Source organism: Panthera leo, chromosome A1 (assembly GCF_018350215.1).
Source record: "Panthera leo isolate Ple1 chromosome A1, P.leo_Ple1_pat1.1, whole genome shotgun sequence".
NCBI lineage: Eukaryota > Metazoa > Chordata > Mammalia > Carnivora > Felidae > Panthera > Panthera leo.
In genome coordinates, this window is record NC_056679.1 from 116,229,409 (window position 1) to 116,246,684 (window position 17,276).

The 17,276-nt window shown below is 47.9% G+C and overlaps 1 protein-coding gene across 3 annotated transcripts in view; it reads left to right on the forward strand.

Annotated features, from left to right (window-relative positions):
- The window catches only part of CYSTM1 (cysteine rich transmembrane module containing 1), a 78,342-nt gene that overhangs the window by 45,746 nt on the left and 15,320 nt on the right, over positions 1-17,276 (forward strand). For 2 of the 3 annotated variants that reach the window (XM_042936927.1, XM_042936943.1), the window contains exon 4: positions 15,114-15,297. The exons of the other annotated variant lie outside the window; for it this stretch is intronic. In XM_042936927.1, coding sequence (XP_042792861.1) covers positions 15,114-15,226 — 113 coding nt within the window. In that variant the 3' untranslated portion in view covers positions 15,227-15,297. Of the gene's footprint in view, positions 1-15,113; positions 15,298-17,276 lie in introns of those variants that run through there. 3 annotated transcript variants of the gene reach the window in all.

Genomic DNA, 17,276 nt, shown 5'->3' on the forward strand with positions numbered 1-17,276 from the left:
GATAGGTCTTAACTATCCCCATCATCTAGATGAAGAATCTGAAGCATAAAAAAAGGCTAACTTAACTTTTTCATGGTCGCACAGCTAGGAAGTGGTGGAGCTGGGATTCAAAACCCAGTCCAAACCCAAGGCCCATGCCCCTCCGCAGCTACCATTTACTGGGTACCTAGTGAGGTGCTTGATGCTGGGCTGAGAGCTTTGTGGACTTGGCTTCAGTTCTCAAAGTAGTCCTTCAGGCTGAGTAGTTATCCCGGAGTTTACAGATGTGGAGCCAGAGTCTTAGAGTTACGATATGTTGCCCCTGGGCCCCCAGATAGCCGACCCAGTGCTTCCCTGTGTCACGTGGCCTCCCATGAATGAGGAAAAAAATTTTCTACCTTCATCTTCCTTTTTCCCTTGTGTCAGGCACTAAATCAATGTGAACTCTTTCTTTCTTTCTTTCTTTCTTTCTTTCTTTCTTTCTTTCTTTCTTTTAAATTCTTTTTAACGTTTATTGTTGAGAACAGAGACAGAGTGCAAGTGGGGGTGGAGCAGAGAGAGAGAGAGAGCGAGACACAGAATCAGAAGCAAGCTCCAGGCTCTGACCTGTCAGCACAGAGACCGAGCAGGGCTGGAACTCACAAGCTGTGAGATCATGACCTGAGCTGAAGTCGGACGCTTAACCGACTGAGCCACCCAGGCACCCCAAATGTTAAATATTTCTGATTAGATCTTATTCTTCAGGTGGTCTGTCAACATTATCTCATTTAATCCTTAAGCAGTCTTGGTGGTTTCCCATTTTAAAGATGAGGAGACTGAGATTCAGAGAGAGGAAATAACTTGCCTAAAGTCATAAAGTAACGCATTGAGCCATGAACTGAATGAACCCAGGTCTGCTTGATTTCACACCATGTTCTTAACTTTTATGCTCTTTTGCATTCCATTAGAGAATATCCTTAGAATACTTCAAAATTAGCAATAGCTGCTGGTGAGGAGTGGTACAGGAATTGGGCTCTACGGGTGAGACGTGTTCTTTCTGGGGACACTCAACTGCAACTCTATTCCGTTCTTTTCACAAAAGCACATGAGATTGGCCTTGAGTGAATGTGCCGGGCTCTTGGTACCGAATTTGACTCTTGTTTCACACAATCGTGACTTCAGGCTTTAATTTGGCAGATCTGCTCAGCAAGGCCCAGTGCTTTAACAAAGTCCCTCTAAGAACTGCTGTAGGTGTCATGGACCTGGGCATCGTGTGAAGACAGTCTGGTCACAAAGACATGGGAACCATAGGCCCCTCAAGATGGCCTCAGGTTTTTCTGTTTTCTTGGATTGAGAGATGCATTCTGTTTTGGTCACATCCTTTCTGCAAAACACTCTATTCTGCCTTTTCAAAAACATTGGCCTGCCCAGCACTCAGGGGTATTGGAGTATAAAAAGGAAACTGCTTTTTGCAGATCCAGTTTACTGAGTTGCCTGGCGGGATGTGCTCAGTGCCTGCTGACAGCAGGCCGGTTGGTCGCACCTGGCTGGCCTGGGGAGACAGAAGATGTTGGGAGTCTTACCTACTCCCAGACCAGTTTGCTTCATTGTTCTCTGCCCCTTTCCTCCCTGGTGTGGCCTCGGTTTTCTGCTCTAATACTCCTTTTACCTAGTCTTCACATGGGACCTATACATTCCCTTCACCTCTCACAGAAGCTTTTTAAAGTTACATTGATATAACCATGAAAAAAATTGGTTTGGTGGACAAAAAAAAGCCGGAAGACTGCTTTGGGTAAAAGGCATCTAGGGAAATTGGAAGGTGCAGGTGGGACAGAGCCGGTCAGTCCCTAGGATTGGAGCCAAGACCCTGGTGTTGGGACTTTCCCGTGAGCGTGGGGTCACCTACGGTGGCAGGAGTCTTTCCCTAGAACATTCATACCCTCCAAGTAGTAGCAGGCATTTGCTGTGCTGGAGAGGCCGGCTCCAGGGTGCTACCTGCACCCCCAGCGGGTGGCACGGTGCCTGCACATACCTGGCACCTGCTTCCCAGTGGTCACTGTGGTTAGCCATAGGGGGGAAAATCTATATCCTGCTTATATTGTGGCTCCCCAGAGTTGAGGTGCTCTAAAAAGCAGGACACGGCATAGGATGATTATAATGAAAATGCTAACAGTGAAGATGAGGCTCAGTGTCCACATCGTTGGATGAGGGCTCAGCACAACAGCCACTAACACTGTTGTGGTGACCACATCCACAATGATTGGGGCCCAGGAGAATGGCTTTTCCCACACCCCGACTAAGGCATCTGCCCCACTGCAAGCTGCTGCTCCTGGGTTATATTGCCATTCTCTCACAGAAACATGGCCTTGTTTTGAAAATACCTTTTTAAGTTACAGAGATAGCTCTTACTTACAGAAAGTAAATAATACCCTAATTTTGCTACCCAGAGATAGGAGTTAACATTTTGGTGTGAATCTTTTGCGCCATGTTTAGTTTTTTTTAATGCAGCCCTTTTTGAAATTCACTTAGTATGTTAGTCTCATTTTCAATTCCTTAGGTCTTATATATCCTCTGCTGCATCTTGGCCCTGTAGACTATGCACGTTAAGGAGTGGTGGTCACTTGTCATCGAGGGCTCCATTTTAGACGTCAGTCTCGCACTGCTGACTTCACACGGGAGTGTGCCCCCAGCGCGAGTTACTGTTGTTATGAAAAATCTCAAAACAGTGTAAAACTCTAACATAGATTGCTTTTCTTTTCCTTTTTGCCTTTTATTTAGTTCATAACATAACAGCTATAATTTATTGTCCATTTACTTTGTGCCTGGCACTGTGCTTACTGCTTTTCAAGGAGTTAATCATCTACTCTTCCTAACAGTTCTAAGAGATGGGTTCTGTTGTCTCATTTTCAGGTGAGGAAACAGAGCCACAGAGAGGGTAAGGGGGTTGCGTTTTATTTGAATGGACCATGCCAGGTGTAGCAAGCCTACACCCCGAATCTGGTGAACCTGTGTCTGCAGGAGCTGGCCTGTGGCGGGTACAGCAGTGGAGAGGAACCTGCTCCCCTGCTGTTTGAGCTGAGCTGACAGTTTGGGGGCGGCTGACAGACCCACAGAGACAGACCAGTGAATGGGTGCTGACCGTATCTGTAGGCTGCCTTGGTCTTCTGTTCACACTTGCCTGGCTCCCCTCTTCCAGGAAACATGCACTTTGCTCTGGACTCTTGTGGAAAGGCTCATCAGCTTACAGCAGGAAGCTTGCTGATGTGTGCCATCAGGGCTGCAGCTCTTTGGGTTTTGAGAGGCCAGTACCGTTCCCCTCCTCTTCCCACCACGAGGCTCAGGGCCTTTTTCCTCATTTGATCAAAGGTGACTTGTGTGTCCAGGCTGAGATCCTGAACGGGAAGGTGGCACACTTCCTCAGGGCGCCCTTAGAATTAAGTCTCCTTCTAGGGATTTTAGGGATGTACTTGGTGGGGGCGGGGTGATGTGGACAGAGCTTTCTCCTTGGGGTTCCAGGCATCTGCCCCTCTTCTCAAGGACGTACCTGCTTAAAGACCATAAATTGGGAGTAGCCTGGGAATGTTTTCAGTGCCTTTCTATAATTTTTTTTAATGTTGTTTATTTTTGAGAGAGAAAGAGAGAGCAGGGGAGGGGCAGAGAGAGGGGGACAGACCTAATCGGGCTCTGTGTTGACAGCAGCAAGCCCAATGCAGGACTTAGACTCATGAACCGTGAGATCATGATCTGAGCCAAAGTCGGACACTCAACCAACCTAGCCACCCAGGTACCCCTCAATGCCTTTCAGTTGTGCTTTCTGTAGGGCAAGATGGGGAAAAATGGCCAGTAGACTTTTTTTTTCAGTAGTGTTTTGGTTCCCTCTGAGCTTTTCCATTTACCCTTGAAATGACTCCATTTGGTTGTCTGGAGGACAATCTGAAGGATTTTAGAGAGAGTACAAGATTGTATTTGAGTTCTTAATAGGTAAAAATGGATTTTTGCTTTTGGGTGGGATGTGTATCATGCGTAGTTTATGAAGGGTCAGTACCCCCAACCCCCCCCCCCCAAAAAAAAAAGCCCTGTCCGAGTACCCTTGGGCAGCCACAGGTAACTATGAGTTCCTCAAGGCTATGGGCAGGATGCCCTGGGCATGTACATCTGAAGTAAAGGCTCTCCAGAGGCCTCTCAGGAGAAGGTGTCTTCCATGGGGCCCGTTCTCCCTAGCCTAACCAGCCTCTGGACCCTGAGTTCCCTTGACTCGCTTGACTCCCAAGGTCTCCCCCTGGTCAGCTCAGTCCCCTGTGGGATAAAGTGCTGGTTCCCATACCAGAGACTGCTCTCTCAGCCACTGCAAGAAAGTTTGGGCTGAATGAGGTCTCTTGAAGGGTTTGAGCTGATAGAAGAGGGAGTGACCCCCTTCCTTTAGAGCTTAAAACTGATAGGATCTTCATATTTTTTCTTAGTCCTGCTTTGCTGTTGCTTCAGAGAATAGCTAAGCCCAAACCTGCAGCTTGCTTGCAAGACAGGCTGGAAACGGTTTTTCCAGCCAAGGTATAATGTGTAAGGCAAATTGTTGGTTCATTTGTTCATTCATTCATTGGTTTGTTCCATATCTCCTATATGCCAGGACTCCTGAGTGCCTTGGGCTAGGCTAGGAAAATAGAGCTGCAAGTGACATTGGGAGTCTTCAGTAGTTTTTTTTTTAATTTTATTAAAAAAAATTTTTTTTAACATTTATTTTTGAGCGAAAGAGACAGAGCATGAGTGGGAAAGGGGCAGAGAGAGAGGGAGACACAGAACTGGAAGCAGGCTCCAGGCTCTGAGCTTTCAGCACAGAGCCTGACACGGGACTCGAACTCACAAGCGGTAAGATCATGACTTGAGCCCAAGTCAGGTGCCTAACTGAGCCACCCGGGCACCCCTAGGGAGTCTTCAGTATTTTTATCCAGGTGGAATCAGGAGCTAAGGGTCACCAGGGTTCCTCCTGGAGGTTGAAAAAGAATACCTGGCCACTCCCCTGGTCAGGCATGGGAGAAGGCAGGTAGTGGTAGAGGGTTCTGGGTGGTCACCAGCTCCATCCTGCCGACAAGGGCAAGGATGGGTAAGTACCAAGGCCGTGTGCTTGCGAACATCATTAGGAGACACTGCCCCCGCCTTTCTCAGTTATTGCCCAGCAGCCTGGTGTCCACAAGCAGTTCGGCTTGGGCAGTATCAGCGGGAAATAGATGCTTCTTTTACCCCATTTCTGAGTCCTGTGTTTATTCTTCAGAAAGATCTTGGTTGCTCCTATAAAGTGGAAACTGACTGTAGGATCTCCCTACCAGCTTTACACTGGGCCCATGTTGCTGCCAGGTGCTCAGCAATTAGGGAGCCCTGCCTTCCAACCTTCAGGTCTCTTGTCTTGGGAGGAATAATAGCAGCTAGCATATACTGAGTACCTGCTGTACACTAGGCCCTGGCCTATGTGGATTAATTCATTAAGTTACTGAAGAACACAGTGAAGGAATAGGTACTGTCATTATCCCCATTTTGTAGATGAGGAGCCTGAGCTCAGGAGAGGTGATCACGCCCTCCAGGTGGCACCCAGAGTGGATCCCAGGATATCCAACTGTAAGGCCCCCCCCCCCCCCCCTCCAGTGTTCCTTGGCGAGCTGCTAGGCCCAGGAGCAGTCACTTGGGTCTGCTTGTGCTGTGACCTGAGGAGGGGTCCTCCTGCCAGTGATGATTGTACTGGCTTGAGTGTGCTGGACCTCCAGAGTTTGCTGAGAAGCCTCCTCTTCTCCACACTGGTGGTGCTGTAAATAAGCACACTGCTTTGGGCCCCTGAACTCTGTTCGGTGGATGGGGAGTGGTCAGATGCCTTCTGTCATTCCTGACACATTGGCGGCTCCCTGCATGGCCACTCTGCCTCCAAGGCTAAGCCCACTTATTTTACCACTTTAGGGTTTTCCTAGCAAGGATTAGCATATCTCTCATGGTTTCAGTGGAGAGGTAGTTGGTCATGATGTTGGAGACTTTTTTCTATCAGGCTTCTTTGGACAAGCAAGCTAGAACTCATCAGATGACCACAGAAGGAAGCTGTTTCCCTAAACCCCAGACCTGTCCCCAGCCTGGCAGGGTTCTAGTCACAGCCCTACAGACAAGGAAGGCCACACCTCTATCTCCCTTTCTCTGGCCTCACATTCACCACAGTGGGTGATGACCTTTTGTCATTGCCTTTTGGGTTGACGTTGCTGTGTGGTGGGGTTACAGAACAGCAGAGATTGTTGTGGATGACTTAGTGGGGGCCAGGCACCCCATACAGTTCTTTCTTGATCTACAGGGATGACCATTATTGCTCTGAAATGGTGGGCAGGGAGTTCGGGAGGCAGGACAGTCCTTATAAAGTGAGGTCTGCCTTGAATCACCTCACCATGTTCACTGAGAATGGTCATCGGTTCTCTCCCTGACCTGAGAACTCACCTTGTTCTCACCAGGGCCTGAAACTGAGGTGCAGTCAGCTGAAAACACAAGTCTTTTACTATTGCAAAATTAATCCAGACAGTGGAGGGAAGAAACAACCTGGGGTGTTTTGCATAAATATATCTGCTAGAACTGTTAATCAGTAACACAGGAATCTGGTGCTTGTAGAAGCCAGTTATGGTCTGTATACCTAAGATAAAAACACACTTTGTGCTCAGTAAAAAACGATATGGCAGTGTTTACCTTGTTACAAAATGCAGCAAGTCCTATTTGAATGAAACTCCTGAGGCCGTCATTCAGTGTGAGTCAGACAGGCATTGCTGATAACAGAGAAACCTGTGCCTGTCTGTGCCTGGACACTAATTGGTAGAACCCAGCAGCTACCTCCTTGGCCATCTCTGCCCTTTTGGACAAGTTCCAAAGAGCCAGCTCCCCTTAGTATACTACCTCTCCAATTTTTTCTGTAACCCAGTGCCTGAAAACCTGGAAAATAATACTTTTCCTGATTTCTCTTTAGCTTTCAAAGTCATAACAGTCATTGTCATATTCAAGAGCCAGGGACATTGGGAGTTTCTGTTTTCTGATCTCTCTCTCCTTGCTTTGTTTCTGCAATTTCCTAGTTCCAGGCATCTTTCCAGCTTCTTAGCAGGGTATGAAATGGCAGATCGTGCATTAACCACCTTGTCTGCCATCTTTTGGGGGCAAGGAGAGTCGGGCTGTGATGACTCAGTCAGAAGCCGGGTCCAAACTGAAGTGACGCCCACTTCTTGATGAGACACTCAGTAGCCATCGTTTCTTTAAATTTTCTTGCATTAGTGGAAGAGAAAGAGACATGACGACGGGGCACTAATAAGATGGACATGCCTTTCCCTGTAGCTCATTGAAAGGATATGTCCTGATTCCAAATGCCAGTTGTGTTTATTATTGGTCCCACCCAGTGTGGCATGTCCCTGTGTGGCTCCTAGATGGGTCTCTGGCTCTTCTTTCCAAGTGGTCTGTGAGCTCCCGGAGTCGGGTACGGTGTCTTTTGTTCCTGGACTCCCCTGCAGGGCTGTGTCAGAAAAACGAGAGGCAGGCTACACGAGGTGGGAGGGAGACTGAGCAGTGTCTGCCACATCCTCTGGTGGTGCCGCACAATTGGAGCCGTCTGCGGGAGTGTTGAGGGAGGAAGGCGGGTGGACATATGGCAGGCAGAGCGGACTTGGGTTTTTTATGAGCACGATGTGCCTCTTGCTGGCCGGGTCCAGGTTGGCCCCGGAGGGCCCAGGGTCGGTGGGCACTACCCAACCGCGGGAAACTGCTGTGGGAGTAAGTGCTACTGAACCACTCGCGTTTGGAGTTCTGCCTGCTGAGAAGCTCAGCCTTGGTGTCTCCTTCCCAGGGCAGCGAGGTGCCTGGAGTCCTCATGAGTAAGCAAAGCATTAAAGAATGTAGGGGTTTGGGGAGTGCCTGGTGGCTCAGTCGGTTGGGCATCCAGTGCTTGATTTCAGCTCAGGTCATGATCTCGTGGTTTGTGGGTTCGAGCCCTGTGTTAGGCTTGTGCCGGCAGTGCGGAGCCTTCTTGGGATTCTCTCTTTGCCCCTCCCCTGACTGCGTGCACGTTCTCTCGCTCTCAAAATAAATAAACATTAAAAAAACAATTTTTTTTAAGAATGTAGGGGTTTTTGTATATGGTGAAATACTCAGAACATAAAATGTATCGTTTTAACCATTTTTAAATATACAGTTCATTGGCCTTAAATACAGTCATATTGTACAGCCATCACCACCATCCATCTCCAAAACTTACTTCATCTTCTTGAAAACTTACTCTATACCTGTTGAACAATAAGCCCGTCTCCAGCCACTCCTAATCACCATTCTACTCTCTGCCTTAGAAGTCGGTCCATTTTAGGTATCTCTTGTAAGTGGAGTCATACAGTATTTGTCCTTTTGTGATTGCCATATATGTGTTAGCATCATGTCCTCAAGGTTAGTCATAGCATGTGTTAGAATTTCCTTTTTTTAAGGCTGAATACTATTCCTCATATGTATTAACCATGTTTTGTTTATCCTTTTCTCTGTCAGTGGACACTTGGATGCTTCCATTTCTGGCTTTTGTGAATATGCTGCTTATAAACATGGGTGCATAAATACCTGTTCGAGTTCATGCTTTCAGTTCTTATGGGTCACAGTTTTAAAGCACAAGCAGCAAGATGTCTTTGAAGGTCATTTTCTGATAAATTGCCCTTCTCCACTGAGGGCTAGGCTTACAGACCAAAAGTTAGCTTTACTCACCATCTAATTTTAGACTCCAACTTAAGCACCACTTGTAACATCAAGCTTCATTTTGATATTTGATAGGCTTCTGCTGCGCATTACAACTCCAACTTAGTTGGCCACTTCTTTGTGATTGTGGGGGCACCCTTGTCACTTGCTGGTGGACGTTGGTAGTGTCCTTATTAGAGCTGGCTTGCTCTAGGGGTGCATGCTCTTTCTGACTTTGCCCCTCCTGACCCAAGTTGGGCTGGCCTTTTGACCTTGTCTCTGATCTGGCTCCATTTGGGGACCTGAAACCCTGAGCCCACTGATAACTGAGGCTGTTGAGACCATTTTTCTTCCACCCATGGCAGCTTTGTGAGGCACAGTATTCTCTCCCATCTCTGCTGGTTCTTGTAATTTGTCTTTATTTCATCCAGATCTTATACAGCATTTAACATTATTAGAATTATATGTAAATTTTTTTCATGGGGGAGTACAATATTTTTCTACATACTTTGGCATTTGGGGTTGCCACAAGGACTGGTTTTCCCTGTACCAGTTTAAACCTAGTCCAACAGCCCTTGGCAACTGGTGAGGTGTACACACCTGGGGAATAATGGGCTTTTGATGGATTCAGCGGTCCTGGCATGGGTCTCTACCTCTTGATGAGACTTCTTTAGGCCAGACTGCCAGATCAGTTCAGTTAGGAAGTAGAGATGGCTGGTTGTGAATTTTTTTCTTGATGGTTATATGGTTATTCTCTTTATTAATTTCTTAATAGAAATTCTCCATGTCCACACTTGAGCCAACCACAGCTCTTTTGCATAGTTAAGGACGTTAAGAATCAGTGCCCCGGTAGACTTTGAGCCCATGACATGATAAAACCGTGGGCCATGCAGCCCTTATAAAATGGGGCAGGACCCTGTCTCTGTGCACTGTAGCCATTTATCCTTGGCTGAGAGGCTTTTGCTGGTGCAGGTTAATGGAGACTGCATGCTCCTTGTTCCCATCCACCCTGCACTGGCCTTCATGCGTCTGGCCCAGCAGGAGAACGAGGAGAACATTCTCTGCTACTTTTCTGCTCTTAGGGCTGTTATCCTCTGCTCTGGCACATGGCTGCAGGGCCCAGGAGGGGGAGGATCAAGCCATATCTTGTTGTCAATGCATTTTCATCTCTTTGGGGCCTCGCTTACAGATAGCACTGTCAACCCTGCTTTTTTGCAGGTGAGGACACTGAGGTTATGAGAGGTGAAGGGGAGGGCCGAGTCAGAGCAAGCTGCCCTGGAGCCTAAATCAAGAAGGAAGGAAGGGAGTGTAGAGGAGTCTGGGCTGGGGATGAGTTGAGAGAAGGCATCAATACATGCTTAGTACTCTGGCCATTGTTTTAGTCTCCTGACAGTTGCTTTATTTGGCTTTGCTTTAGATGCTGGAGGATGAAGGGACAAGTTTGCCAGAGAGCAGATCAGATGCTTCTCAGAGGATCAGAAAGATGTGGGTGGGGCGTGGAAGAAGAGCCTTTCACACGGTAACCCAACCTCAAGTTAGGTCTCCGTCCTAAACCCTGGGAGGGGCCTGGTAATGAATCAGGCAGCTATTCCTGGAGCTGACGTGGAGGAAAGGGGATGCTCCTCTGCTCCGGGGCAGGCGAGCCATTCCTCGGGCAGGGACAGAGAAGGAAGAGCTGGTTCAAGGAGCGCACAGACAGATCCTGGAGGTGGGCTGCTGTCTGCATTCACAGATGTCACTGTGTGTACAGCCTGAGGGCTGGAGGTGCCTGTGAAACCCACAGTGGGGTTTCACTGCTGGAATGGGTGGCCGCAGAGCCCAGTGTGCCCAGGACTCCCATCGGGGGGGTGGGTTGTCACTAGGCATGAGCCTGACAGGGTACAAGTGTCTCTGGCCCTTGGATTACAGGCCCTGTGCTGTTGTCCTGTTTGTTCCCATGCTGGCCAGGTCCTTCTGTCCCAGACTTGGGATCCCAGCTCCCTGTCCCCTGCTCTTGGAAGCTGCTCTGTTCTGGGCCCTGCCGGAGTTTCCCAAGGTCATACTTGTCAAAGATGTGACCATGTCCCCCTGATCCTGAGCTCTGATGCCATGTGTTTGAGGCAAAAAGAAAAGTGTGTGTGTGTGTGGGGGGGGGTGTATGTATGTACATGAATTGGGGTCAGGGCAGGGCCTTGTGCTCCTGGCATTTCCCCCTCCAACATTTTATGTTCTCCCACCATGGGTCTGCTAGAAGTGGGGCCTGGCTCTGTTCATTCACCCCCTTCCCTCAGAGTGGCTTTGGGCACATGCCTGCCTGGGGCTGGACCTGTCCTGTCCTCCAGACAGTGAAGAGCCAGCTGGCCTTAGGGTCCTTTGCTCCCAGAACAGCCTGTGACTCTGCTCCCTGGCCTCTGGTTTCTTTCTGATGCTTCTCCCCAGAGTCAGGTGAGAGCCCCCTTCTCTCTGCCTATGTGGACCTGTCTGAAAGGGCCCACTAAGTCAGGGGAGGGGTCTGCCTGCAGGGTCATGGTCACTTGAATAATAGTGATAATATCAGGGAACATTGATCGAAAGCTTTACAATGTGGTAGGCAATGTGCTAAGTATTTTATAATGTGCCTGGTCTCCTGATTTTCTCAACAATCGGTGGGGTGTAGATTATCAATGTAGTCCTATTTTACAGCAGAGGAAACTGAGGCTAAGAGAAGCGGTCACCTGCCCAAGGTTATGTGGCCAATGTGTAGATGAGCCTAGTTTAAATCCAATTGGATAACGTCATATGAATATCTTTGTTCTAAAATCCTAATTGTGGTGCCTAATACTAAATTGGAACAGGGTGTCTTTGGGAATTGTGACCAGAATTGGAGAGACAGTGTCAGGTGGGAAGGGTTCCTTCTCTGCTACTCTCTGAACTTCCCATGTCTGGAATCTGAGAACCCTGCTGCCTTATACACACATACTCACTCTCACTCTCAATCTGTCTCACTCTTCTGCTGAACCTCAGGTTCAGGTTCCTGGGAAGAGATGTTGGAACAGCTGAGGCCAGCTGTAAGAGAGGAGGCTGGGGAGACAGGGACAGAACTTTTCTGATAACACAGCTAGTGCCCTCTGCAGGCTGGGTTTTGGGTGTTGGAGGGTGGGGCATAGAGTAAATCGAGCTCCTGCATGGCCTGGTCTGTGCTGGGCAGTCTGTCCACGGGACAGGTGGTACTGCTTGCCCACCGCGGCAGTGAGCGTTGCAGGAGGTTCAGGGCACCTCTCTCTGCTCTGTGTGTACAACCTTAAGTGGGCTCCTGCCTCCTTACCGCAGAGCTGTCCTGTCCCAGCTTTCCAGGGACCACAGTTCTGTACCCACCCAAATACAGGCCTTGGTGCTTGAAGCCCAGAGGAAATTCACCACGTAGAATTAACACTTTTCTTTGGATTATCAGTCATTCAAGTACTACCCTTTACACTGTGCATGTGCCTAGAGGTGGCTTCCCCACAGTCAGAGAGGAAGCACTGGCCCCACCTCTCACACAGTATTCATAGGTCTCCTGAAAGGGGCTGTGATACGTGAGGCCGGTTGAGTCTGCAAAAGCAAGGCAAGGTACCTGAGGCCCTCAACAGGCTAGGTAGCAGGGCTGCTGAACAAGGGCAGATACACACCCCTGGGGTCCATGCAGTCTGACTGTGAACAGTCCAGATAGCCAAGGAGAAAGTGCTATAGGAAGGAGGAACCTTGCTCCTTGAGCAAAGGAGCGACATGCTGGGCAGGTATGTGCAGAACAGTGGGTGTGTGCTGCGTGAGAGGAGAGTCAGGAAATAGACATGTGAATGCTACCTTCTAGCTGATTTTGGACAGACCACGTAGACTTCTCTTGAGCAGTTCCCTCCTCTGTAAAATGGGACCACAGTGTGTTCTTCACGTGGGGATACTCAGGGCTCTACAGACTTGAGTCTGATGACAAAGACAGGAATGATGAGGGTGGAATCTAGGAGCAGTGGACTGGTACCTTGGCTGAGGTGGCGTCCATCCCATGTCCCAACAATCTGGGGTGTTATAAGGCCCCAAAGGCAGAGCAGAAGAGTGGAGGGGATGTTTCCAGGAAAGGGAAGATGAACGAGCCCAGTGACCTTGTTGCCAGTGTCAAAAGAGGGCCAAGGGGTGAGGTGGGCACTATTTTCAGGGTCAGATGGGTAGGCACTGAAGTTTCTGACAGGTATACTGCTGAGGTGTGACAGACAGGGGTGTGGTGGGTGGAGGGGCTCTGCTGAGGAAGCCAGAAGAGAAAGAGCATGATGTTCACCTCCAGGAGTGAGCAAAGAGCGGAGCCGTGGGGGTTGTCAAGGGACCTGAAGACGCCCCTTGGAACATCATGGAATCTTCTGGGGTGTACATAGGGACTGGCTGTCCCTTCTCCCTTGGTGCCCTCTTTCTCTAGGCCTGGGCTCAGGTGGGCTCCTGACACCTGCCCAAACCTAAACCCAAACTCAACATGGAGGAACAGAAGAGGCTGGGGTTTGGTGATTTCTGAAATGCCACCAGCTGGTGATGGTGGAGAGGGAGGAACCTTGGCAGTGGCCTGTTTCTGATGCACGGGGCTCAGCCTTAGGAACTGTACCAGTTTCGGGGGTGCTCTCTGGTCTCCGAGCTCCTTGGAGGGAGTGGGGAGCAGTGATTTGAATATGCTGCTCACCGGGTTTGCCCTGAGAGAGTCAGCAAGGCCTGAGAGGAGTCAGAATTGCAATGAAGACATCACTGATAGGGAGGGCTATGGGTCACAGGAGCAAAGTCAGGTTATGAGAGGAGCAAAAATAACTGGGAGCACACGTTAGGTGGAGTTTGGCCAGGGTTGGGGTGAGGGTGGCACTAAGTAACAGTGACACGGGGAAGACAGTCTGGGACTAGGGTGGGTGCCACCAGGGAGCCAGGGTGGTCAATACCCAGTGCCCCCAGACACTTGTGGTAGAGGCTAGTAGGGGTCCAAGGTGTGCTGAAAATGGACAGGTCCTCCCTCCTGCCAATAGGACTCGGCAGTGACAGTCCAGAAGCAAGCTTTGAGTGTGGCTTTGGAATCAAAGATTCACTTTCCTGGATTAAGGAAAATGTAAAATGCAGATGTAAAATCCTCTACCCCTTGCCACATCCTGACCTTTAAGTTTCTTGTATCCTTTTGGAAACTTATTTGTGTATATGTGTGCATCCTTTTCTTCGTACAGATCAAATAAGGCATGCCATGTACCTTGCTTCATTTGTTGGCAACATGGAAGAACTACCTAGTTCTTTTTAATTTTTTTTTTTAATGTTTATTCATTTTTGAGAGACACAGTGGGAGCGGGGGAGAGGCAGAGAGAGGAGACAGAATCCGAAGCAGGCTCCAGACTCTGAGCGGTCAACACGGAGCCCGACACGGGGCTTGAACTCAAGAGCTGTGAAATCATGACCTGAGGGGAAGTCGGACGCTCAACTGATTGAGCCACCCAGGCACCCCTACCTAGTTCTTTTTAAAGACTGTTTAGTTTTCTGTCTTACAGTATGTGTTGATTTAGCTAATCAGTGTCCCATTGATACGAAGGTCATTGTTAATTTGGGGTTTTGATATAGCAGACACACTATACCCATATCTGAACATTGGGACATTATTTCTGTAGGAAAAACCCTCAGTGTGGATTTTATGAGTCAGAACTATATGCACTGCCCCCTATCTCTTTAAAAGGGGTTCTGCCGGGGTGCCTGGGTGGCTCAGGGGCACCTGGGTGGCTCAGTCCGTTAAGCGGCCGACTTCGGCTCAGGTCATGATCTCGCGGTCCTTGAGTTCGAGCCCTGCGACAGGCTCTGTGCTGACAGCTCAGAGCCTGGAGTCTGTTTTAGATTCTATGTCTCCCTCTCTCTCTCTCTCTGACCCTCCCCCGTTCATGCTCTGTCTCTCTCTGTCTCAAAAATAAATAAACGTTAAAAAAAAATTTTTTTTAATACATAAATAAATAAATAAAATAGGTTCTGCCAGTTCACACTTGCTGATAGTGTTTGAGAATTAGAAATGATGCTGGTGACACAGAATTAGAAACAATGCTGGAGCCGTTGTGAGGATTAAAGGAGATAATGCATAAAGCTTTCAGCCAGTGCCTGCCACACCAGGCTGAGAACAGGGCTCACTGCAAACTGGACCACTTTGGACAAGCCTCAAGTTAGGTGCTGGGTTGGGTTTCATTGTCAGCTTGGGGCAGGGGAGGCGTCAGGACACAGTGGTCTGACAGCTGCTGAGCCGTCCCCTTCATTCACACGTTCAAGAAATGTTTAGTGAATGCCTGACGTGTGCCAGACACTGGAGCACAGATGGAGCCGGGAAGCAGACAGGCATGGCTCTGACCCTCTGGAGAGGGTGGGAGTCTCTGTGGCTTGTGCTAAATACTACCTGCATAGGACGCTGCTACTCGAAGTCCCCTCTGACTAGGTCTTTCTCTCCCCTGCCCCTGCCTTGCCCCCAGTGTACGTGGTGGAACGGGAAAGGAAGATGGACGTGGACACCGGGTGTCAGGCAGCCCTGGCCGCGTGTTGGACTGCTCTGTGCTGCTGCTGCCTCCTGGACAACTTGAATTGAGCAGTTGGGACGCAAGTGCTCCCTCCAGGCCCACTGCCTTGTTACTGGAATAAACAATTAGTGCTGCACCACTTCCATTTTTTCTTTCTTTTAAAAGTACCTAACCTATAGTCTTACATTTTAGCACCTATGACAGGTGTGAAGTGGCATCTTACTGTCTTTTTAACATAGTGACTCAGTAGTTCTATTCACTGTGCAGTGCTCACCACAATAAGTACAGTCACCAGATGTCACTGTATAACATTAATATGCTGTCACTGACTGTATTCCCTATGCTGTATTTTTCATCTCTGCCACTAACTTATAACTGGAAGTTTGTACCTCTTAATCCCTTTATCTCTTTCACCCATCCTCCCCACCCACCTCCCCTCCTGCAACCAGCGCTTCTCTAAGACTGTTTATTTAATTCTACATGCAAGTTGAAATCATCTGGTATTTGTCTTTATCTGACTTATTTCACTTATCGTAATACTGAGTCCATCCATGTTGTCACAAATAACAAGACCTCGTTCTTTTTCATGGCTCAGTAATGCTCCACTGTGTGTGTACGCGAGTACACGTGTCTCTTGGGGGGGGGGGTGTTTTTACATGTGCCACATCATCTTTATCCATTCATCTACGGATGGGCACTTGGACTGCTCCCATGTTTTGGTTACCGCAAATAATGCCACAATAAACATAGTTCAATTAGTGTTTTTGTTTTCTTTGGGTAAGTATGCAGTGGGAGAAGTACTGGGTCATATGGTAATTTTGTTGTTAATTTTTTAAAGACCTCCAAACTGTTTTTCACGGTGGCTGCACCAGTTTGCATTTCCACCAGCAATGCACAAGAGTTGCATTTTCTTTGTTTTAAAGATTTTTAAGCATTCTCCACACCCATTGTGGAGCTCAAACTCACAGCCCTGAGATCAAGAGTCTCTCAACTCCACTGAGCCAGCCAAGAACCCCAAGGGTTCCGTTTCCTTCACATCTTTGCCAGTGCTTGTTGTTTCTTGTTTTGGGGGATGATCACTATATTGACAAGTATAAAGTGATACGTCATTGTGGTTTTCATTTGTATTTGCCTGATAATTAGTGATGTTGAGCATCTTCTTATCTGTCCATTGGCCATGTGTACATCTTCTTTGGACAAATGTCTGTTTAGGTCCTCTGCCCATTTTTAATAGAGTTAATTATTTTTTGGGTGTTGAGTTGTATGGGTTCTTTGTAGCTTTTTGGTGTTAACCCCTTTTGGGATATGTCACTTGCGAATATCTTCTCCCATTCAGTAGGCTGCTTTGCCATTTGGTTGATGATTTCCTTTGCTGTGCAAAAGCATTTTCTTTTAATGTGATCCCAGTAGTTTAATTTTGCTTTTGTTTCTCTTGCCTCAGGAGAAATATCCAGAAAAATGTTGTTAAGGCTGATGCCAAAGATTACTGCCTGTGTTTTCTTGTAGTTTATGGCTTTAGGTTTTTAATCCATTTTGAGTTTATTCTTGTGTATGGTGTAAGAAAGTGATCGGTTTCATTCTTCTGCATGTAGCTGTCCAATGTTCCCAGCACCATTTATCAAAGAGAATGTCTTTTCTCCATTGTGTATTCTTGCCTCCTTTGTCATAAATTAATTGACCATATAAGCGTGGGTTTTTCTAGGTTCTCTATTCTGCCCCACTAATCTCTGTGTCTAATTTATATGCTAATACCATATAGCTTTTTAAAAACTGAAATATAGTTAAAACACAGTCTCAGGTGTACAGTGGTGATTTTAGAAGTATATACATTATGTTTTGCTCACCACAAGTGTAGCTACCAACTGTCCCCATACAACAGTGTTACAATGCCATTGACCATATTCTCTCTGCTGTGCCTTTCATCCCGTAACTTATTTCATAATTAGAAGCCTGTATCTCCCACAACCCTTCACCCATTTGCCCATCCCTCATTTCCTCACTCACTCTGGCAGCAGTTTGTTCCCCTGTATTTATGGATTTGTTCTTAATTTATGTTTTGTGTTTTAGACTCCACATATAAGTGAAGTCATATGGTATCATCTATCTCCATCTGACTTA